At 47.3% G+C, this 25,259-nt stretch overlaps 1 protein-coding gene across 1 annotated transcript in view; it reads left to right on the top strand.

Annotated features, from left to right (window-relative positions):
- The first annotated feature begins 21,240 nt into the window (after nt 1-21,240).
- Nucleotides 21,241-25,259, top strand: part of LOC133420887 (uncharacterized) — a 58,948-nt gene continuing 54,929 nt past the window's right edge. The window contains exons 1-4 of the mRNA XM_061710770.1: nt 21,241-21,364; nt 22,628-22,796; nt 22,890-23,091; nt 23,206-23,272. Coding sequence (XP_061566754.1) covers nt 21,241-21,364; nt 22,628-22,796; nt 22,890-23,091; nt 23,206-23,272 — 562 coding nt within the window. The remainder of the gene's footprint in view (nt 21,365-22,627; nt 22,797-22,889; nt 23,092-23,205; nt 23,273-25,259) is intronic.

The raw sequence follows: 25,259 nt of genomic DNA, 5'->3' as shown, positions 1-25,259 counted from the left end.
AAGTGGTCCTGAAGTGGACCTGAAGTGGACCTGAAGTGGACCTGAAGTGGTCCTGAAGTGGACCTGGAGTGGTCCTGAAGTGGACCTGAAGTGGTCCTGAAGTGGTCCTGAAGTGGACCTGAAGTGGTCCTGAAGTGGACCTGAAGTGGTCCTGAAGTGGACCTGGACCTGAAGTGGACCTGAAGTGGACCTGAAGTGGTCCTGAAGTGGAACTGAAGTGGTCCTGAAGTGGACCTGAAGTGGACCTGAAGTGGACCTGAAGTGGTCCTGAAGTGGACCTGAAGTGGACCTGAAGTGGACCTGAAGTGGACCTGAAGAGGACCTGGACCTGAAGAGGACCTGAAGAGGACCTGAAGTGGACCTGAAGTGGACCTGAAGTGAACCTAAAGTGGACCTGAAGTGGACCTGAAGTGGACCTGAAGAGGACCTGGACCTGAAGTGGACCTGAAGAGGACCTGGACCTGAAGAGGACCTGAAGTGGACCTGAAGAGGACCTGGACCTGAAGAGGACCTGAAGTGGACCTGAAGTGGACCTGAAGTGGACCTGAAGAGGACCTGGACCTGAAGAGGACCTGGACCTGAAGTGGACCTGAAGAGGACCTGAAGTGGACCTGAAGTGGACCTGAAGTGGTCCTGAAGTGGTCCTGAAGTGGACCTGGACCTGAAGTGGACCTGAAGTGGACCTGGACCTGAAGTGGTCCTGAAGTGGACCTGAAGTGGTCCTGAAGTGGACCTGAAGTGGACCTGAAGTGGACCTGAAGTGGACCTGAAGTGGACCTGAAGAGGACCTGGACCTGAAGAGGACCTGGACCTGAAGTGGACCTGAAGAGGACCTGAAGTGGACCTGAAGTGGACCTGAAGTGGTCCTGAAGTGGTCCTGAAGTGGACCTGGACCTGAAGTGGACCTGAAGTGGACCTGGACCTGAAGTGGTCCTGAAGTGGACCTGAAGTGGTCCTGAAGTGGACCTGAAGTGGACCTGAAGTGGACCTGAAGTGGACCTGAAGTGGACCTGATGTGGTCCTGAAGTGGACCTGAAGTGGTCCTGAAGTGGACCTGAAGTGGACCTGAAGTGGACCTGAAGTGGTCCTGAAGTGGACCTGGAGTGGTCCTGAAGTGGACCTGAAGTGGTCCTGAAGTGGTCCTGAAGTGGACCTGAAGTGGTCCTGAAGTGGACCTGAAGTGGTCCTGAAGTGGACCTGGACCTGAAGTGGACCTGAAGTGGACCTGAAGTGGAACTGAAGTGGTCCTGAAGTGGACCTGAAGTGGACCTGAAGTGGACCTGAAGTGGTCCTGAAGTGGACCTGAAGTGGACCTGAAGTGGTCCTGAAGTGGAACTGAAGTGGTCCTGAAGTGGACCTGGACCTGAAGTGGACCTGAAGTGGACCTGAAGTGGTCCTGAAGTGGAACTGAAGTGGTCCTGAAGTGGACCTGGACCTGAAGTGGACCTGAAGTGGACCTGAAGTGGTCCTGAAGTGGAACTGAAGTGGTCCTGAAGTGGACCTGAAGTGGACCTGAAGTGGACCTGAAGTGGTCCTGAAGTGGACCTGAAGTGGACCTGAAGTGGTCCTGAAGTGGAACTGAAGTGGTCCTGAAGTGGACCTGAAGTGGACCTGAAGTGGACCTGAAGTGGACCTGAAGTGGACCTGAAGTGGACCTGAAGTGGTCCTGAAGTGGACCTGGACCTGAAGTGGTCCTGAAGTGGACCTGAAGTGGACCTGAAGTGGACCTGAAGTGGTCCTGAAGTGGACCTGAAGTGGTCCTGAAGTGGACCTGGACCTGAAGTGGACCTGGACCTGAAGTGGTCCTGAAGTGGAACTGAAGTGGTCCTGAAGTGGACCTGAAGTGGACCTGAAGTGGTCCTGAAGTGGACCTAAAGTGGTCCTGAAGTGGACCTGAAGTGGTCCTGAAGTGGAACTGAAGTGGTCCTGAAGTGGACCTGAAGTGGACCTGAAGTGGACCTGAAGTGGTCCTGAAGTGGAACTGAAGTGGTCCTGAAGTGAACCTAAAGTGGACCTGAAGTGGTCCTGAAGTGGACCTGGACCTGAAGTGGACCTGAAGTGGACCTGGACCTGAAGTGGTCCTGAAGTGGTCCTGAAGTGGACCTGGACCTGAAGTGGACCTGAAGTGGACCTGGACCTGAAGTGGTCCTGAAGTGGTCCTGAAGTGGACCTGGACCTGAAGTGGACCTGAAGTGGTCCTGAAGTGGTCCTGAAGTGGACCTGGACCTGAAGTGGACCTGAAGTGGACCTGAAGTGGACCTGAAGTGGTCCTGAAGTGGACCTGAAGTGGACCTGAAGTGGACCTGAAGTGGACCTGAAGTGGTCCTGAAGTGGACCTGGACCTGAAGTGGACCTGAAGTGGACCTGAAGTGGTCCTGGACCTGAAGTGGACCTGAAGTGGACCTGAAGTGTTCCTGGACCTGAAGTGGACCTGAAGTGGACCTGAAGTGGACCTGGACCTGAAGTGGACCTGAAGTGGACCTGAAGTGGACCTGAAGTGGTCCTGGACCTGAAGTGGACCTGAAGTGGACCTGAAGTGGACCTGAAGTGGTCCTGAAGTGGACCTGAAGTGGACCTGAAGTGGTCCTGAAGTGGTCCTGAAGTGGACCTGAAGTGGTCCTGAAGTGGACCTGAAGTGGTCCTGAAGTGGTCCTGAAGTGGACCTGAAGTGGACCTGAAGTGGACCTGAAGTGGTCCTGAAGTGGTCCTGAAGTGGACCTGAAGTGGTCCTGAAGTGGACCTGAAGTGGTCCTGAAGTGGTCCTGAAGTGGACCTGAAGTGGACCTGAAGTGGACCTGAAGTGGACCTGAAGTGGACCTGAAGTGGACCTGAAGTGGTCCTGAAGTGGACCTGGACCTGAAGTGGACCTGAAGTGGACCTGAAGTGGTCCTGGACCTGAAGTGGACCTGAAGTGGACCTGAAGTGGACCTGAAGTGGTCCTGGACCTGAAGTGGACCTGAAGTGGACCTGAAGTGGACCTGAAGTGGTCCTGGACCTGAAGTGGACCTGAAGTGGACCTGAAGTGGACCTGGACCTGAAGTGGACCTGAAGTAGACCTGAAGTGGACCTGAAGTGGTCCTGGACCTGAAGTGGACCTGAAGTGGACCTGAAGTGGACCTGGACCTGAAGTGGTCCTGAAGTGGACCTGAAGTGGACCTGAAGTGGACCTGAAGTGGACCTGAAGTGGACCTGAAGTGGACCTGAAGTGGTCCTGAAGTGGACCTGGACCTGAAGTGGACCTGAAGTGGACCTGAAGTGGTCCTGGACCTGAAGTGGACCTGAAGAGGACCTGAAGTGGACCTGGACCTGAAGTGGACCTGAAGTGGACCTTAAGTGGACCTGAAGTGGACCTGAAGTGGTCCTGAAGTGGACCTGAAGTGGACCTGAAGTGGACCTGGACCTGAAGTGGACCTGAAGTGGTCCTGAAGTGGACCTGAAGTGGACCTGAAGTGGTCCTGAAGTGGACCTGAAGTGGACCTGAAGTGGTCCTGAAGTGGACCTGAAGTGGTCCTGAAGTGGACCTGGACCTGAAGTGGACCTGAAGTGGACCTGAAGTGGTCCTGGACCTGAAGTGGACCTGAAGTGGTCCTGAAGTGGACCTGGACCTGAAGTGGACCTGAAGTGGACCTGAAGTGGACCTGAAGTGGACCTGAAGTGGACCTGAAGTGGACCTGGACCTGAAGTGGACCTGGACCTGAAGTGGTCCTGAAGTGGACCTGAAGTGGACCTGGACCTGAAGTGGACCTGAAGTGGACCTGGACCTGAAGTGGTCCTGAAGTGGTCCTGGACCTGAAGTGGTCCTGAAGTGGACCTGGAGAGGACCTGGACCTGAAGTGGACCTGAAGTGGTCCTGAAGTGGACCTGGACCTGAAGTGGACCTGGACCTGAAGTGGACCTGAAGTGGACCTGAAGTGGACCTGAAGTGGACCTGAAGAGGACCTGAAGTGGACCTGGACCTGAAGTGGACCTGGACCTGAAGTGGACCTGGACCTGAAGTGGACCTGAAGTGGTCCTGAAGTGGACCTGAAGAGGACCTGGACCTGAAGTGGACCTGAAGTGGACCTGAAGTGAACCTGAAGAGGACCTGAAGTGGACCTGGACCTGAAGTGGACCTGGACCTGAAGTGGACCTGAAGTGGACCTGAAGTGGACCTGAAGTGGACCTGAAGAGGACCTGAAGTGGACCTGGACCTGAAGTGGACCTGGACCTGAAGTGGACCTGGACCTGAAGTGGACCTGAAGTGGACCTGAAGTGGACCTGAAGTGGACCTGGACCTGAAGAGGACCTGAAGAGGACCTGAAGTGGACCTGAAGTGGACCTGAAGAGGACCTGGACCTGAAGTGGACCTGGACCTGAAGTGGACCTGAAGTGGACCTGGACCTGAAGAGGACCTGAAGTGGACCTGAAGTGGACCTGGACCTGAAGTGGACCTGAAGTGGACCTGAAGTGGACCTGAAGTGGACCTGGACCTGAAGTGGACCTGAAGTGGACCTGAAGAGGACCTGAAGTGGACCTGAAGTGGACCTGAAGAGGACCTGAAGTGGACCTGGACCTGAAGTGGACCTGAAGAGGACCTGAAGTGGACCTGAAGTGGACCTGAAGAGGACCTGAAGTGGACCTGGACCTGAAGAGGACCTGAAGAGGACCTGAAGTGGACCTGAAGTGGACCTGGACCTGAAGAGGACCTGAAGAGGACCTGAAGTGGACCTGAAGTGGTCCACCCACATTAACTCCGGAAGATGCTCAGCAGAGGTTAAACTACTTGCGTCAACTCAGGAAGTTTAACCTGCCAAAACAACTGCTCATCACCTTCTACAGGAAGTTGAACCTCCTATCAGCTGCTGATCATATTCTACAGGAAGTTGAACCTCCTATCAGCTGCTGATCTCCTTCTACAGGAAGTTGAACCTCCTATCAGCTGCTGATCATATTCTACAGGAAGTTGAACCTCCTATCAGCTGCTGATCTCCTTCTACAGGAAGTTGAACCTCCTATCAGCTGCTCATCACCTTCTACAGGAAGTTGAACCTCCTATCAGCTGCTGATCTCCTTCTACAGGAAGTTGAACCTCCTATCAGCTGCTGATCTCCTTCTACAGGAAGTTGAACCTCCTATCAGCTGCTGATCATATTCTACAGGAAGTTGAACCTCCTATCAGCTGCTGATCATATTCTACAGGAAGTTGAACCTCCTATCAGCTGCTGATCATATTCTACAGGAAGTTGAACCTCCTATCAGCTTCTGATCTCCTTCTACAGGAAGTTGAACCTCCTATCAGCAGCTGATCACCTACTCTCCATCATCCCGTCTGCTCTCTGCACGTCCATCACTGTCTGCTTTGGATCCACCAAACTAGACAGAACAGACTGATACGGACAAGGTCTGCAGAGAGGATAATTGGGACTAACCTCCCATTTATCCAGGACCTGGACCGGTCCAGGACCAGGAACTGGGCAGGTAGCATCTCTGCAGAGCCCTCACACCCAGGGCCTGGACCAGGACCAGACCCCTCACACCCAGGGCCTGGAACAGAACCTGTACCGGTCCAGGACACAAGGACAGTTTCCTCCACCAAGCAGTTGCTCTGATGAACTCTCATCAATCATAGAGTCTCAGAGAAATAAATCAATCATATATATATATATATATATATATATATATATATATATCTGTGCTGAATCTTGAACCAGGCTTTCTGTTTCCACTGACAAAGAATTGGCTCCGGTCCAGAAAAAACAGTTCCAAGGTATCACCAACTCTTTGCTGGTCTAGAGGAACGAACCGCTTACGTTATTAAGACCAACGGCAATAGCAACACTGGTGAGACGGTGAGACGGAGACATTTTCAAATAAGAATGAATCTGGATGCAGCAATAGAAACGTACATCATTATAGAGGGGGGGGGTTCCGTTGACTCCATTTGACTGCTGGTGTCGGGGTGTCCGTTGGTTTTACTGCTGGTGTCGGGGTGTCCGTTGGTTTTACTGGTTTCTATTCGGATCTGAGGATGGCTTGTGCCGTTTCTCCACCAGAGGGCGGCATGGAGCAGCAGCTCCACAGAAACTAAACTAAAACAGAACCGGCCCCGGTTCTCTGCAAATACCTGACCCGAGGCGAGCTGGTTTCAAGGATTGGGCTGATCTGAGTGTTTTCTGGGGGGGGGTTCAGGAGCTCTGGAGACAGAGAGAGGAATGCTGGGAGTTCTGGAGATGATGAACCAGACGAGCCGGGACCACCAGCTGAGCCAAGTTTGATCCTAATACTACTTTATCCTTGTGTATTAAATGCTCCAAATGAAAATAGCGATATTTTTGATACTTCAGTAATTTGTGGTAAGGTTTATTATTAACAGGTGGAAAGTAAGTAAACTATTCAGATTTAGTCTAAATGACACGCTGCTGGTAGGAACTACTTTTTTCATTTTTATAGTAGTTCTTATTTTTGTTTATTATTCTCTTATTTATTTTAATGGTTTTATTATTTTTATTAAGGATCTTTTTTTAGTGATTGTTGTGATAAGCTATACACGGGAAGTATTATAACTTATCTTATAAAATAACGGCACATGGATACTTCTTAGTTTCAGCTGAACTCGGGAGCTTGGTTTATTTCCAACGTCTCAGTCCGCACCTGCAATTCTCTCTGACCGTTAGAGCAGCGCAATACATCCGGTTAACGGCAGTAAGGATAGACTTTCAAAATAAAAGTTTTAGCAGTGAACATTACTAAACATTACATCTCCCTTTAACAAAAAAATAAGATGTGCCTATGGAGATAATCAATGGCATGCAGAAAAACTGAAGCACTTAAACACAATTCTGAGCCACAAAATTAAGTCACAGTATACTGTAAATCCTTAGCAGTGCAAATAACATCAGTATACTCAAAAGTGCTATAATATTTAAGTGTGCTACTTCTGGAACAAAATTAACAAGATCAACAAATCCTGAGGTACTTAAAATAACTTAATAGAGGGAATCACTCTGTTTTAACAGTAAATAGGCTGGTGAACATATCAATATAAAGTACAGTGTTCACAGTACAATCAGGTTCTTCATCACAAACAGGTTTTTCTTCCTTTCAATTTTTTTTTATTTATTTTTTTAATTTTAGGGCAGCGATCCGCCTGCACCCTTTAAAAGTCAGTTATAAGTCGAGGACTTGCCTCGGCTTAATGACACGTCCATACCTTGTGCGTTGACAAGGCTCAGTGTGAACAGGTTTACACACAGAACGGGTGTGATGACGTTGCGCACCTGGGTCTTCTGGTGTAGTGTTGGAGTCATCATCGCCGGCCTCTGGATGATGTGTGATGGGTGCGTGGTTGTCCAGCAGGTGCCGTTGGTTGCGTCTGAATGACTGACCTTCACCGGTCTCGATGTAGTAGCTCCGCGGTGTCTCAGCTGGTCGGATGACTGTCGCTGGTTTCCACGTGCCATCTCCCTGCTGGAAACGGATGGGTGCTCTGGCGCGCAGCGTTGACAGCAGTCTAGTAGATCTGTCGTAGTGTTGTTTCTGGCGCTGCTGGCAGTCCTCTCTCCTTGCACGAACAGTAGCCTCGGGGGTCACCTGAGGTCGGAGTTGTTGAGTTGTCGTGGGCAGGATGGAGCGTAGTCTGCGGCTCATCAGGATCTGGGCTGGGGATTTTAGTCCATCAACTGGTGTGTTCCTATACTCCAGAAAACAGAGATAGGGGTCTTTCTTGTCCTCTTTGGCCTTGGTGAGGATTCGCTTGCAGTTTGAACAGTCTTTTCTGCTAAGCCGTTGCTCTGCGGGTAATGCGGGCTCGAGGTGATGTGCTGGAAACCCCATAACTCTGCAAACTGCTTGAACTCACTTGAGTTGTAACATGGCCCATTATCACTGACGACCCGGCGGGCGATTCCTTGCCTTGAAAACACTGCCTTCATCTTGTGAATGACAGCAGATGTGGTGATGTTAGGCAGGCGCTCAATTTCTTTTTTTTTTTTTTCTCCCTTGTCTGCACACATATTAATGATTGATACCATGACGGTAGAAACCAAAAGCATACACATATGCATTATTACTATATTTAATATGTATACATATATATACGCATACATATGCGTACACATACATAAATATACACATACAAACCCAGTGATTTTTTTTTTTTTTTTTTTTTTAGGGGGGGGGGGGCGGGGGTGACGACATCCACTGCCAATCCAGGAAGCAGGAACACATGGAAACACGCACTGGAAATCTGCAACAAAAAACCACAAACAAAACACGAAACCGGCACGGAGCCAACCAAAACAACAACAGCAATCGACCTAAATCTTGAGATCTGATCGTCGCAGTCTGAGCTAAGCTATCGCTACCGCTACCTAACCCCAAAAACTAGAGAGCCAGCATGCAGGTGAACAAGTCAGTGTGTATGTCTATGTGTGTGTGTGTGTATGTATATGATCATGCGTATGTGTGTGTGTGAGTGTGTGTGTATGTATATGTTTGTGTGGCTGTGTATATTTGTGTATATGCATGTGACTAAGTGGCTATATGTGTATGTGTGTGTGTGTGTGTGTGTGTGTGTGTGTGTGTGTGTGTGTGTGTGTGTGTGTGTGTGTGTGTGTGTGTGTGTGTGTAATAAACCAAACAAAGCTCTACCTGAAGTGTATCTATAGTGGGGGAGGGGGGGGAGCAACCCCGCCACCCGCGAGACCAGAGGCCGACACGGAAGAGCCCGGAACCCAGGCCACCGGCAACCCCACAGAGGGGAGAAGCAGGAGGGAGGCAACCCACCGCCTGCAAGGCCCCCCCCCCCCCACCCCCCGGCAGCGGCCGAGGGGGTCCGCGGGCGGGGCCCCCACGGCGCGGGAAGAAGCAGCCAGGGACCCCGCAGCGGCGGACCGCGACCCAGGCAATCCCAGGCCACCCGGTCCGGGCCGGACACGCGGCCAGGAGGCCCTCACCCTTCAGGCCAACGACCCCCACCCGGCAGGGGGCCAGCCTGCCCGGAGAGACAGAGCCGCCCCGGCTGCCGACGCGGGCAGGCGCACCCGCCCCCCACGAAAGTGGCCCTCCAAGACCAGAGGGGCGCCCCGCCGCAGAGGCAGCGGGGGGGACCGGAGACGGGCCCGGAGAGAGGGAACCCCCCAACAAGGCGACACACGTGCAGGCCCGACAACGGAGGGCCCCAGACCCAGGCATCCCATTCATTCATCCATTCACCTATCCGATATCTATACTAATAATAATATGATATACTATACATAATAATAATACTAATAATAATAATAATAATAATAATAATAATAATAATAATAATAATAATAACCATCTTTGTATAATATAATATTGATAAATTATTAAGTTTTGATGTCCTGCCAATGGAGGCTCAAATCCTCCATGGCAGGACCCTTCCACACCGCATTCTCACCGACACAGACACACAATCACGCACCGTTTCTCCCTCCCCGGGGGGGTCCAGCACCGCCAGAAGGCACCCCAGGCTGCACGGCGAGCCCCGCCGGGCCCGGGTACCCCGACCCACCTATCCCAGGCCGGTGAGGGAACGCGGGTGATGTGGGACCCCCTCCCGCCCCTGGTGTTGAGTGCATGTGATTAATGCCATAAAAATAGAGAGGGGGAGGGCCAAGTATCGATTTGACACCGACCCGCCCCCTCCCGAACTACGTGTCCTTGTCAAATGTATTTATTAAGTGTTGAATGTGCAGTGTCTATTTTGCTGTTAAAACCGTGAGGCGGGGAGTGCCGGGCCACGCGGGACAATGCCCCCCACGACCCGGACACCCCGCCCTTTGCCTATGTGCGTATGAATCGTGTAGGGGGGGAAGGAGGGGGCGCTCAATTTCAAAGTATCTGCTGAGATAGTCACAGATAATTATGTAGTTCTCAGAGTTCCATGTGAATAGATCTGTTGCTACAGTCTCCCATGGGGTCTCTGGGATTTCATGTGAGAGCATGGGTTCTTTTGTGTTGGCACTACGGTGTGTTTGGCATATGTCGCATCTTTGGACTGTTTCCTCAATCTGTTGACCCATGCCAGGCCAAAACATTACATCTCTTGCCCTGTGTTTGCTCTTCTCAACTCCAAAATGTCCCGTGTGGATGCACTTTAGCATGTGAGGTCTGAGCTTGTGTGGAATGATTATTTTCTCACCCTTCAGAAGGATCCCATCAGCCTCTGTGATCTCGTCACGGTGGTTCCAATAATCGCTGACGAGTGGGTGACAACGGTTTCGTGTTTCCGGCCAGCCTGACCGAATGACTTGCTTTAGCTTGAAGAGCTGCTCGTCCTGAGCTGTCTCTGTTCTGATGCTATCTAGCCTATCAGTACTCACTGGGGCTGTGCTAATGACAGTATGTACCTGAGTTTCCATAGCCTCAGATAGGGACTCGTCCTCTTCATACATGGATTTTCTCGACAGTGTGTCGGCTACAGGGATCTGTTTACCTGGCCTGTGGACGAGAATTATGCTGTATTTTTGTAATGCAAGCATCATGCGCTGTAAGCGCGGTGGAGCAAGGGCTAGTGGTTTGCGGAGAATAGCCTCTAACGGCTTGTGGTCTGATTCTACGGTTATGTTTCGACCATAGACATACTCGTGGAACCTCTTACACCCATAAAGGACTGCATACAGCTCCTTCTCTATTTGGGCATAATTCTGCTCTGTGCTGGTGAGCAGCTTGGATGCATATGCTACTGGTCTGCCTTCCTGCATGATGGTTGCACCCAGGCCGTGTTTTGACGCATCTACTTGCAGTGTCACTTCTTTTTCAGGATCAAAGTAAGCTAACACTGGCCCTGGCTCTGCTGTGATGATCTCTTTCATTTTCTGAAATGCATTCTCATGCATAGTGTCCCATTTAAACTCTGTGTCCTGCCTTAGCAGTAGTCTGAGTGGTGCACACACTTCAGCTAGGTTGGGTGCAAATCTCGCTAGGTAGTTGACCATGCCTAGCACAGTTCCGAGCTATGCCTCACTAGTTGGTGGTGACATGTCTCTGATGGCTCTCACCTTAAGTGGGTCTGGTTTCAAACCGTTGCCTGTGAGCTTATGACCAAAGTAGCTCACCTCAGGAACACAGATACGGCATTTATCTGGGTTTAGCCGTATGCCTCTCTCTCTGGTGCGGTCGAGCATGGCCCGGAGATTGCTGTCGTGTTCCTGCTTTGTTTTTCCAAACACGACGATGTCGTCGACGATACCTGTTACTCCTCTCAGGCCTTCATATGTCTCATCCACCCTCCTCTGGAACTCGTCCTGGGCGGACACGATGCCGAAGGGCAGCCTGAGGAAACGGTATCTTCCGAACGTGGTGTTAAATGTAGTGAGCAGTGATGACTCCTCACTCAGCTTGATTGCCCAATACCCTGATCTAGCATCTAGGATGCTAAAATACTTTGCCCCTGCTAACTTGGATGTCACATCCTCTAGTGTGGGTAGGGGGTAATCTGGCCTCATTATTGCCTTGTTTAGGGGTCTTGGGTCTAAACACACTCTGAGTTTGCGTGTTTTGGGCTTTTCGCACACAACTAGAGCATTAACCCACTGGGTGGGCTCTGTCACCTTGCATATTATTCTGTCCCTTTCCATGTTGTCTAGCTCTGTTTTTAGACGGTCCTTAAGGGCAAATGGTACCCTCCGCGGTGGGCAGACAACCGGTGCTATGTTGGGGTCTATTCTGAAGCTGCATTCGCCTGGGAACGTGCCGATGCCTTTAAAAACATCTGAGTACTCACTCAGGATGTGGTCTGACTGGGTGCTGCTCTCTTCGTCACTGTTGACGGCATACACTACTTTTATGAGTCCCAGGGCTTTGCAGGCTTTGTAGCCTAGAATAGGTGGGCCTTTACAGTTCACTATGTAGAACATTTCTATGGTTGACTTAGTTTTGTATGTGCTTGCTATTTTGCAGCAGCCATTCACTTCCAGTGCATGTCCGCCGTAGCCTGTCAACTTACGGTCAGCAGCCATTAATTGTGTGCTGGGCATGAGCGCATTAAAGTCTTTGGCTGGTATTACACTTGCCTGTGCCCCAGTATCTAGCTTAAAAGTCAGTTTTTTGTTCTGTGGGCCCATTAGCTGCATATGCACTTTCCTCATCTTTCCTCTCTGTAGTAACAGTGTCCACAAATAGCTCTGAGCCATCATCTTCATTACTTTCACCAACTGTGTGGATTTCTCTGTGCACTGTTCTACCTGGGGTGTGAGGCTTAGTTTTGCACACTTTTGCATAGTGATTGAATTTTCGACACTTTAAACATTGTTTGCCTTTTGCTGGGCACTCTATGGATTTATGGTGGTGTCCCCCACACTTGCTGCAGGCATTTTCATGCGTTCTTGGGCTGTCATGGTGCCTGCTAGCTCCCCTTATAAAAGTTGGCCTACCAGGTTTGCGGTGGATTGCATGTACTTCGTGACTGTCGTTAGCCATAGCCTTTAGCTGCACTTGTGATAGCTCATAGGAGCGGGCTATATCGATCGCTTTATCGAGCGTGAGCTCCGGCCCCTGGCTGAGTAATTTTTCGCGCACTCTAGGTGAGTTGGTAGCTGTCTGTGTAGTTACAGTCTTTAACTAGTAGCTTTAGATCTGTCACAAAGTGCTCAAATGACTCACTGTTTCCTTGCGTCTTCTCCTGGAATTTATATCTTGCAAATATAGGATTTGCTTTGGGAGTGAGGTATTCTGAGAATCGGTCATAATATGTATTTAGCAACTTAGCTTCATCTTCAGCCAGTGTCCATGTGTTGCTGATGTCCCGTCCTTTGTCGCCAATCCACAGCAGAAGAAAGCTGCATTTTTCCTCTTCTGTTCTCTTTTTGAGCGGTCCTGTGAACATCAGTTGGGCATGTTGCTTGAATCTCCGCCACGCATCTGGTAGATTAGATGAATCCCAGTCCATCTTCGGGGTAGGTACGCCAAACGCCTCCATCGTTAACTTTCCTTCGTCTTTTTTTTTTTTTTTTCAGCTTTGTCTTCTACGCGGGTCCGTCGTCTAACTACTTTTTTTTTTTTTTTTTCGACTTTCACTCTGACACCATGTTGTGATAAGCTATACACGGGAAGTATTATAACTTATCTTATAAAATAACGGCACACGGATACTTCTTAGTTTCAGCTGAACTCGGGAGCTTGGTTTATTTCCAACGTCTCAGTCCGCACCTGCAATTCTCTCTGACCGTTAGAGCAGCGCAATACATCCGGTTAACGGCAGTAAGGATAGACTTTCAAAATAAAAGTTTTAGGAGTGAACATTACTAAACATTACAGTGATGGAAACACATTTTTCAAACACTGATTTTTTTGGTTGTGATATGTTATCTATATTGTGAATGAGGCCGCTACCTTTTAAAATAAATAGCTAAATAAGTGAATCTAATGTCTTTCAATCTAAAACTATCTGTAATAGATTTATCAGGCACATTTTACTCAATATCGGATTGGAAAGGAAATCCGTGGTATCAAACATCACTACTTGAGTGTGTGGATTTAGACGTGAACGGACCGTCCTGATTTGGTGGTCAAGGGTCAGAGTTTTATCTTTGGTACCTCCTTCATGCAATTACTTCTACTCTGATAACGATGCATGTGATTTCCTTTAAACGGAGCTGTGTGGTGTCTCTCACCCGGACCAACCCTTTTACGGCTCATTTATGACCCCGGGTGGTTTCCAGGGTCACCGCTAATTATAAACTAAAGGAACAAACTTTGATTATATCGTTGTTTTTTAGCTCGCTGTCACACTTCTTCATTTGGCCATTCCAGTGATTGTTTTGCTGAGTTCATCCATGTCCAGCAGGAATAAATTAGGAGGTAAAACCAGGAGAAAGTGAAGGGAGGAGCTTATGTGGAAACAGATCTAGATAGTGTCAGTCTGCGTTCAAGGGTCAGATGGAGCATTTCCTTCGGGAAACAAAGGTTAGTTTATTTTACACTCCCAGTGAAGCTGTTCAGTTGCTGTGAGCGACTGTAAAGGGTTTAATCAGTGCAGGAAACGGGTCTGTTCCGGCTCTCAAGAGGATTCTGTCCACCAACTGAAGGTAAGGTGTTTATCCCTCTAGAGTTTCCAGCTGTTCCCAGCTGTTTCCAGCTGTTTCCTGCTGTTTCCAGCTGTTTCCAGCTGTTGGAGACATTAAGGAGCTCCAGAGCGGGAAAAGCTGCAGGGGGGGGCGACTTTTACATGATGAAACGTATTTACACTTTCAATGCACCGAGAAAAACCCGCCTGAAGTCGGATGTGTCATGCAGAGTCTCAGACCCGCGCAGCGTTGCACCGACGATGACGTCATGACCGACTCGTCCGCGTTCAAGATGGAAAGTGGGAATATAATGCAGAAGTGTCACATCAGCCAAGAAAACTCGCCACGAGGAGAAAGTTACGTATTTTAGTTGGAAACCAAGAAAGAAAGAAAAACTATGTGTATAAACAACAGCAGAAACACGAAAGAAGATAAGATCCTTTATTTTCTCCCTCAGTGGGGAAACTTATCTTGTTGGCAGCAGTACACACATGCAGGGGAGGGGTAAAAAGAGACTAAAAAGTAAAAAATAAAAAATATATATAAAATATGTATAATTACAGAAATATGAGCAGTAGTAGAGTAAAAGAAAAGAAACAGTGCAAAAAAAGCAGGTAGAGTGTGTGTAAGGTAGACTGGCAGATATTGCACATCTTGTTATTACACAAGTTATTGTCCGTTGGCTCCTGAGAGCCGGTGTCGGTGCTTTTTTTTCCCACCTGCTTTTTTTTACCGGCTCCCCGTACGTGATGACGTTCCGTCTTGTGATTGGCTTCCGTACGTCTTATGAAAACTGATTGAAAACTGATGATTAATAAATGTAATAAAGCAAATCGATAATTTAAAATGTCTATTAAGATCAAAATATTTAACTGCTTACTGCTATGCAGCAAGCAACAGATTGTTTACCCTATACTGTATATAGTAGGCTATTATTGTTCTCAGCTCACTGATGAATCTCCAATTGTCTAATGAAAATAGTCCCTAATAAATATTTTAACTCTAATATTTTTTTTTGCCTATGTCAGTAAGATCACTGATAATTCTGATAATTCCTTGTATATGTTTCTTCTCCCTTTTACCTCCACTATGATCTGCTGCTTCTGACTTTACAGAAGTGTATGTCTCTATATGTTCTCATTGTTGAATCTGTAAATGTCTAAGCAAAATAGTCATAATACATTATATAAATATAATTAAAAAAATGTAACGTCAACTAAGCACTCACTGATTAATCCGCAATTGCCAAAAAAGACGTTTTGAATGGGAAGACATGGTGAAAAACTACCATCGCGGGGAAAAAATGCACACTTCCGGGGAAAATATTTCAGGCCGACACTTCCGGGGAAAATATTGCAGCCCGATACAATCTGGTACCCACACCGGCCTGGTTGTAAAGTCTGATGGCAGCGGGGAGGAAGGACCTGCGATGCCTCTCAGTGGTGCATCGCGGGTGACGAAGCCGGTCACTGATGGAGCTCTCCAGGGCTCTGACAGTCTGATGAAGGGGGTGGGAGAACGAACACATTCTCCGGGTCAGTGAAGGAGCTTTGTTGCGGTTCATGAACAACTTCCCCATCATTAAAGGAATAAAGTGCAGCAAACGTTAAAAAACAGCAATAAAAAACAGGCGTATTGTTGTAGTTAGTCGTGCAGGAAATAAACTCTCTCTTTGGTTATTTTATAACATTTATGGAACATCTCAGCCAGGAGTTAACGACTTTTACTGATATTCACTAATATTTACTGCTATTACTGTCAGTATTACTACTACTACTACTACTAGTACTGCTACTACTACTACTACTACTACCACTACTACTATTAGTACTACTACTGCTACTACTACTACTACTACTACCACTACTACTATTAGTACTACTACTGCTACTACTACTACTGCTACTACTACTACTGCTACTACTACTACTACTACTGTACTGCTACTACTACTGCTACTACTACTACTACTACTGTACTGCTACTACTACTGCTACTACTACTACTGCTACTACTACTACTACTACTACTGCCACTACTATACTACTACTACTACTACTACTACTGCTACTACTACTACTACTACTACTGCCACTACTATACTACTACTACTACTACTACTACTACTGCTACTACTACTACTACTACTACTACTGCCACTACTACTACTACTACTACTACTACTACTACTACTGTTATTACTAATACTACTTCTACTACTACTGCTACTGCTAATACTACTACAACTACTGCTACTACAACTACTGCTGCTTCTACTTCTACTACCACTACTACTGCTACTACTACTAATACTACTACTGCTACTACTACTACTACTACTACTACTACTACTACTACTACTACTACTACTACTACTACTACTGTTACTACTAATGCTACTACTAATACTACTACTACTGCTACTGCTACTACTACTACTGCTACTACTACTGCTTCTACTACTACTACTACTACTGCTACTACTACCACTACTACTACTACTACTACTACTGCTACTGCTAATACTACTACTGCTACTACCACTACTACTGCTACTAATACTAATACTACTACTACTACTACTACTACCACTACTACTACTACTAATGCTACTACTAATACTACTACTACTGCTACTACTACTACTACTACTACTGCTACTACTACTGCTAGTACTACTCCTGCTAATGCTACTGCTACTGCTACTACTACTGCTACTACTACTGCTACTACTACTCCTGCTAATGCTACTGCTAATGCTACTGCTACTGCTACTACTACTATTGCTACTGTGATGCCCCTATATAGATTACTCCTAATATGGAGCATGTCATGCAAGCTAACATTCCAGGTAGTCCTGAAACTTAAGAACCTGCTCATTGAGGGTTGATTGCCTGCTTGTGCTCATTGGATGACACCTGGGCCCGGTGTCTCCACCCCTGAGTATATAAGCAGCTCAGTCTGGAAAGATCTCTAGGAGAGAACACCTTCCCTCAGCTCTCCATGTCTTTGTTTGTGTTCTAGTTCTTCTGTATTCTTTCCATCCACACACCCTGCACTACACTATGGGCCAAATCCACAAAAGGATTGCGCGGCTTTTGCGGCCGCTAAACCGGTGCAAATGAGACAAAAAGAGAGCGTCTAATTCCCAAAGCACCCGCAAAGGGCGAATTGCTCCACAAACTGCGCTGCCAAGCAAATAGTGGCATTGTGCGCCGGTGCCATTTGCATGCATGCAAATTAGGTAATATTCATAAATTCGGCTCAAAATTGCCCCCTTTCTATGCAAATAAGCCTCATTGCAAAAAGCGCCTAATTCAGAAAGGCCAGCGCTATTTACCACACGCAAAAATAGTGGAGCAAATACCGTCTTTCAAGCGTGTATTAACTGCGCGCAAAATCACTCTTCACTCCCCCTGCAGCTCTTTTTCTCTCTCTCTTCAATGTGATTCAAGCCTGTGTGATACTGAATGATATTAAGGGTGAAATCTACAGTCAGACATGACTGTAGACAATCAGATCAAGTGGGGTTGTGGACTTATCGGATTTAAAAATAAAAGTAACAGGACGGAGTTCAGGATTCATCCATACATAATTGGGGCTGCTTTGTTACAAACAATTCCACCGTATAAACATATAAATCTAGAATGTGTGTGTTTAACAGCTGACCTGTAGGTGTGTGTAGCAAAACACAGAACATGAATTACCGTCAGATCCTGATCTGGGACCTCATCTATAAAGCTTGCTTGCGCACAAAAGGGGCCTGAAAGATGCGGCGACGCGCACTGTACGGTGCGCGTTGCTCTGCGTCGATTTAACGCGGAACCATAAATCAGCCTTGAACAGCACTGAGGGAGGAGGGAGGAGGGGGAGCGGGGCTCTTAGCACGTAAATCCACAAAGATCAGATTGCGCCCGCAAATAGCGCTGTGAATTGCGCTGCATTTGCGCCCGCAATTTGCCCCGCTTTAAGGTCCTATTCACAAAAGATTTTGCTCTAATGATATACCGGAGCAAACACGCCCATAAATCTCTGCGCCTGAGTGCAATTTGCCCTTTTCTGAGTAGGTGAGCAGAGCTGTTTCCAGTGTTCTCCGTAAATCAGCACACAGATTGGTCCCTAATGAAAACTTCAGAGAGCACAACAGCCTCAACTTTCACGTATTTGTTCTTCTCTAGTATTTCGCATGTAGCTAGATAGATAGATAGAACTTTATTCATCCCCAAAGGGAAATTCAATCGTCCAGCAGCTCATCAAAACATAAACATAAAAATCAACCACACTTCCATTCAGACAATAAAAGCACATTCATAATATTAAAATAAACATATAAGGTTTAAAAAAAAGAGTGCACTGGCCACCATCGTGTGGTAGAACATAGCCATCATCTCCACACACACATAAAGACCTCAGTTGTATGACATAAGCTAATGAAATGTGAAATGTTAAGAGGCTGTGCGCATTTACGCACAAGGCACAGCACCAGTAACTTCATTAACACCGGATCGGGATCAGATCAGGATCTAATGGTAATTCATGTTCTGTGTTTTGCTACACACACCTACAGGTCAGCTGTTAAACACACACATTCTAGATTTATATGTTTATACGGTGGAATTGTTTGTAATAAAGCAGCCCCTTATGTATGGATGAATCCTGAACTCCGTCCTGTTACTTTTATTTTTAAATCCGATAAGTCCACAACCCCACTTGATCTGACTGTCTACAGTCATGTCTGAATGTAGATTTCACCCTTAATATCATTCAGTATCACACAGGCTTGAATGACATTGGAGAGAGAGAGAGAAACAGAGACAGACGGGGAGTGAGGAGTTTGCGCGCAGTTTAATACACGCTTCTGAAACACGGTATTTGCTCCACTATTTTTGCGTGTGGCAAATAGCTCTGGCCTTTCTGAATTAGGCGCTTTTTGCAATGAGGCTTATTTGCATAGAAAGGGGGCGATTTTGCGCCGAATGTATGAATATTACCTAATTTGCATGCATGCAAATGGCACCGGCGCAGACTGCCACTATTTGCTTGGCAGCGCAGTTTGTGGAGCAATTCGCCCTTTGCGGGTGCTTTAATTAGACGCTCTCTTTTTGTCTCATTTGCACCGGTTTAGCGGCCGCAAAAGCCGCGCAATCCTTTTGTCAGGATTTATCACATATCACAATATATATCAGACTTATAATAAAAATAGCGCTGATCGTGTCCCTCTGTGTTTGAAGCGTCAGTCAGGACTCTGCTGGTGCTGCTGCACCTGCGGTGACACGCCGGGAACCTCCTCCACTGCTTTAGGACAGAACAAATGAGGGGCTTCCTAGAGCGTTTAGGGGCTCCACGGAGCCCCTCATTTCTTCCCTAAAGGGACACAGATTTTTTTATATATATAATGAGTTTTACGCGCGCGTGAAACCTTTACGTGCGGGTGTAAGCCTAAATTATGGTTCCGCGTCACCAACGCAGAGCCTACGGCGTAGGGTACACGGCGACGCGCACCTACGCCGTAGGCTCTGCGTTGGTGACGCAGAACCATAAACCCGCCCTGAGCAGCTCTGAGGGGAGACGGGAGAGGAGGAGGGGGAGCGGGGGGTGAAGCGGGTCTGCCGGGCCCTTCTCACAGGGTGTGATTTGCAGTTAATGGCTGATCCTACCGTTAGTTTTTAAACTGTAAAAAGTGGGGGGGACAAAAACATGATTTTGAAAAGACGGGGGGACATGCCCCCCCCCTGTTGCGCCGGGGCACTCACGGCGTTCCGCGCAGCAACGGCGTTCTGCTACTCACTCGCTTTATTTTATATTATTTATTTTTCTACTTTTACTGTGAGCACCAAATAATGTCGTTTTCCTGTCCTCCACCTCATCCACAACATCTCGATCTCAGATCTCAGTGAAATTCAGTGGCACTGTGGCTCGACTTTATTTTTTATTTCTGCAGTTTTCATTATGGACCAATCTGTGTGCTGAAATATGGAGAACACTGGAAACAGCTCCGCTCACTCAGACAAGTGCAAATTGCACTCAGCCGCAAAACTTTATGGGCGTGTTTGCTCCGGTATATCATTAGAGCAAAATCTTTTGTGAATAGGACCTTAAAGCAGGGCAAATTGCGGGCGCTAAAGCAGCGCAATTCACAGCGCTATTTGCGGGCGCAAACTATTCTTTGTGGATTTACCCCTATGTTTCACTCATCCATCACTCGCACACACTACTGACTTACTGACTCCACACTCCATAGGATCCTTATGGCTTTTTCTGTTTGTTATGGTACCTCAGTTGTTTGTTTTTCGGTTAGCTTAATAAATATTATTTGTTTTACTTCCGTCTCCTGTCCCCTATTTTGCCATGACTTAGAGCCGGTCATGACAAATGGGGGCTCGTCCAAGATGTGAGTATTGTTAAAGCTAAGTTGAGTTGAAGTTAAAGTTAATTGTTTGGCACACGTGGCTTGTGAATAGCCAATTTGAAAGTAATTGGGGTGTTTCCCCTGTGACCTCTAGTTAGGCCAATCAGATGCGTGGGTTTGGTGGGCCTGGCTCTGGATTCCCTTTTTTGGGTTAATGCGGTTCAAGCTCCAAAACTTTTCAAGACGTGCGTGTTTTTGATTTGTTTGGCTTCCTTTTGTTTTCCTTACCTATTTTTGTTTGAACATGGAGTTGGATGCATGTGCGTGTTTTTGATTTGTTTGGCTTCCTTTTGTTTTCCTTACCTATTTTTGTTTGAACATGGAGTTGGATGCATTTGGAGGGTAAGTTCTTTTTGACATATTTGTTTAAGGGATTTATTTGAGTTGTTAAGCCTTTGTCCCCAGCAGGCTTAAGTTTTGCAGTGTTTCCCCAAGTGGTTTCATTGCATCTTTTGTTTTTCATGTATATAGTGTGTTCCACAAAAGCTGGGCACGTGGATACCACCGGGATACCTGGCTGGCAAGGAGACTCGGGAGGGCCACAAGAAGAGAGGGTTGAGTTAGATAAGTTTGTTGTAGGCAGTTAGGGGGGACACTCCCAAATTAATAGATCACTTTACTTTTGTGTCACTTTGGGCTTTATTCCCATTTGCATCCAAACAAGTAAAAAATGGCTCAAGTCAAGGATTTTATTGAGATATTGATTTGGAAGACATTGAGGTATTATCTGGTAAAGAAGATGAAGAGCAGTTGCCGTTGCCAATCCAAAAACCAAATCTTTCATTTGAACAGCAAAAAGAATTGATGTTAATTCAGTTAGAAATGGATAAGAACAAGCATCAAATTGAACTGGCAAAGATCAACTTGCAGAGGGAGAAGTTAGAGCTGGTAAAAGAAGGTAAGATTGACCAGAGACTTTTGGAAGGTGAAGGAGATGTGGCTTCAGGTAAGAAGAGTTTTGATTTGGTAGGCAGTTTGAGATTAATGCCCAAATTTAATGAGAAAGACCCTGAAACCTTTTTCTCATTGTTTGAACGACTAGCAGAGTCTAGAGGCTGGCCTGATGCGGATCGGACTGTAATGCTGCAGTGTGTTCTGACTGGGAAGGCACAAGAAGCGTATTCAGCTTTGTCTGTAACTGACAGTGTAAGCTATGCTAAGGTTAAATCTGCTGTTCTTAAGGCTGAGGTATGGTTCTGCGTCACACCGACGCAGAGCACACGCCGCAGCCATGACGCCGTGCTGAACCCTTCTGACTTCTCCGTCTCTCCATTTGGTCACGGTGCAGTACCCCCCGCGGCCACTAGTTAGCGATCTTTTTCTGAATGGTTTATCCGACTTTTTCCGGTCACAGTAAATCAAAGAAATAAGGACAACTATTGTGCAAAAAACAAAAACAAAAAAAATCACACATAAACGAAGAAAAGAGCCCTGGAAGTTCACTACTGATTCAAACCGGAAACCGGAAATGCTTCGCTTTCAAACGAACCAATCACAGCCCTCTCGGTCTGCGAGTGGACGGCGTCTCCTCGACGCGTAGTTACAATTTTCGGGAGGTGCACGTCAGTGACGGCGCAGGTGACGGCGTGTCCTCTGCGTCGATCCAAACCACACGCCGTAGGCACGGCGCCATTTTGACGCAGAAGCATAACTGAGCCTGTGTATGAAATGGTGCCTGAGGGTTACCGTCAGCGTTTTAGGAATATGAGAAAAGATGATAAACAGTCATATCTTGAGTTTTCACGAGAACTAGTTAACAACTTTAATCGCTGGTGTATCGCTTCAGGTGGAAATACTTTTGAAGGCTTGTGCCACTTAATGTTGCTAGAACAGTTCAAAAACGCCATTCCAGGTCGTATAGCAACGTATCTCACTGAACAGCAGGTGAAAACTGTAGCAGAGGCAGCCGCGTTGGCTGACCAGTATGTTTTGACACACCGTGATTGGGTACCGCGGGGTATCCAACATAAGCATGTGTACCGGGAGAACACTGCACCCAGCCATCATTCCAACACACCAGGTCACAATAGCAGTGCACCTTTCACCCCGTTGGTTAAAATGGAGGATGAGAAAAGTCGGGCTGCCCGTGACGGTGACAAAACATGTCATTACTGTGGCAAAAAGGGCCATATTAAGGCAGACTGTTACTCACTCAAAAGGAAGAACATGCATGTGAAGTCGGCAGCGTTTGTGGCGCCTGTTGTGGCAGATGTCAGGTTGGTAGGTTCTCTACATGAGAGCGAGAGGAGTTTCGGCGGTGTAGATGAGGCGTATCAACCATTTGTTGAGAGGGGCTTTGTCTCTCTGGTCGGGTCCAAAGAAAAGGTGCCCGTGACAATTCTGCGAGACACAGCGGCGCTGGGCACATATGTCCTTGAGTCTGTTCTTCCATTCTCGAGTAAGTCGGCGACCGGAGATGCCATGTTGAGCCGTGGTATGGGTATGTCCATAATCTCTTCTCCTACACACAGAATTGAACTTGACTCTGGACTTGTCCATGGTGAGGTGGAGGTGGCATTGCGCAGGGCGTTCCCGATGGCTGGTGTCGATGTTCTCCTGGGAAACATGCATGCGGGTGGTCGGGTGTGGTCAAAAGTGCTGCCGTCACCATTAGTAAGTCCTGATCCTATTGTGAACAGTGAGCCAGATGAGAATGAGCGAGACTTTCCGCAGGTATTTGCGGCAGCGGCAGTGACACGTGCCAGGTCTCGTGAAATTGAACATGAAAAGAATGAAAATCTTGAAAGTGTTTTTTCTTTGTCTGACGTGCCTATTTCTGTGTCCCAGGCAGAACTTATTGCAGAGCAGCAGGTTGATCCGTCCATCAGAGGTCTCTTTGAGGGAGTTCTGACAGGTAGTGAGGTGCAGGATAGCGCAAATGGGTATTTTTTGGATAATGGGTTGCTAGTGAGGAAGTGGGTGCCTTGTGGGGAACTTGGGGCAGGGGAACCAGTTTTCCAGGTCGTAATTCCAGCTAAATACAGAGATTTAGTTCTGAAACTCTCTCATGACCAGTCGGGGCATTTGGGGGTTAAGAAAACTTACCACCACATTTTGCAGTATTTCTTTTGGCCTAGGTTAAAGAAAGATGTTGCTGCATACATTAAAACATGCCACACATGTCAAATGACTGGTAAGCCAAATCAGGTCATTAAGCCTGCTCCATTACACCCCATACCTGCTATAGGACAGCCATTTGAGCACATCATAATAGATTGTGTTGGTCCTCTTCCTCCTTCTAGGTCAGGTGCCAAGTACCTATTAACTGTTATGTGCCAGGCGACCAGATATCCAGCTGCTTATCCTCTACGTTCAATAACTACTAGGGCTGTGATTAAGGCACTCTCCCAGTTCATCTCCATATTTGGAATTCCACGGGTTCTCCAGAGTGACCTTGGTTCCAACTTCTCCTCCCATCAGTTTGCTCAGGTTCTGAAGCTACTACAGGTGAAACACTCTCAATCCTCAGCGTAACATGCTGAAAGTCAGGGGGCGCTAGAGCGCTTCCACCAGACCCTGAAATCATTGTTAAGGGCATGTTGTACAGAGTTGGGCAAAGACTGGGAGGAGGGCTTGCCCTGGTTACTGCTGGCTGCTCGTGAGGTGGTGCAAGAAAGTACTGGATTTAGTCCTAATCAGTTAGTTTTTGGCCATTTAGTTCGTGGTCCACTTGCACAGCTTAACGACAACTTTACACCCCCTGACCCACCTAAAAATCTAATTGACTATGTCAATGGTTTCAGTCAGCGCTTGTATGTAGCTGGCACTTTGGCCAGAGAAAATCTTGCTAAAGCTCAAGTTAAAATGAAACAATCCTATGGTTTTACCTGTGTGTTTGGCAGCCGGTGTTGGTCCTACCTTTCGGTCGGTGGCAGTGGCTGAGAGCGGGGATACCAACACATTTGATGAGACCTTGGTGTATGGCCGGTTGAAAAACACTGAGACTCTGAATAGTTTAGACAACCTTTTGGGTCATCTCCCCAGGCCTCAACGGTCAGAGTTGGCTGATTTAATTGCTAATTTTCCAGGTTTATTTGGTAATACACCGTCTCAAACACATCTCATCGAGCATGACATTGAATTGATTGATTCAAAACCCATTCTACAGCGTTTTTATCGTGTCTTTGCTGACAAACGCCGGGTGTTGGATGCAGAGGTCCGGTATATGCTGGAGAATGCCATTGCAGAGCCATCATCATCTGGCTGGGCATCACCATGCATTCTAGTTCCAAAGCCTGACGGATCATTTCGGTTCTGTACAGACTTTAGGAAAGTTAATAATGTGACAAAACCCGATGCATTTGCATTGCCTAGAATGGATGAGTGTATAGATGAGGTTGGATCTGCAAAATTTGTCAGCAAATTTGATTTGTTAAAAGGATACTGGCAGGTCCCATTGTCAAAGAGAGCTCGTGAGGTGGCATCCTTTATCACTCCATCCGGTCTCTATTCATATAAAGTCATGCCATTTGGTTTGCGAAATGCACCAGCGACATTTCAACGCCTTATGAATAGGGTTGTTGGTGGCCTCGAGGGCGTGGCTGTCTATTTAGATGATGCTGTCGTCTATAGTGACACCTGGCAGAGCCACATTGCCCGCATTCACTCTCTCTTTCAGCGTTTGGCTGATGCACGGTTAACAGTCAATCTTGCTAAATGTGAATTTGCTCATGCTACAGTCACGTACCTTGGTCGTGTGGTCGGCCAGGGGGAGGTCCGTCCTGTGCACGCAAAAGTAGTTGCTATTGAGAATTATCCAGCTCCCACTACGAAAAAGGAACTCATGAGGTTCCTGGGGATGATTGGGTATTATAGAAGTTTCTGTAAAAATGTCTCATCTG

The sequence above is a fragment of the Cololabis saira genome, chromosome 20 (assembly GCF_033807715.1).
Source record: "Cololabis saira isolate AMF1-May2022 chromosome 20, fColSai1.1, whole genome shotgun sequence".
Lineage (NCBI taxonomy): Eukaryota > Metazoa > Chordata > Actinopteri > Beloniformes > Belonidae > Cololabis > Cololabis saira.
The sequence above is the reverse complement of the archived record's forward strand: the minus strand, read 5'-3'. Positions and strand labels throughout refer to the sequence as shown.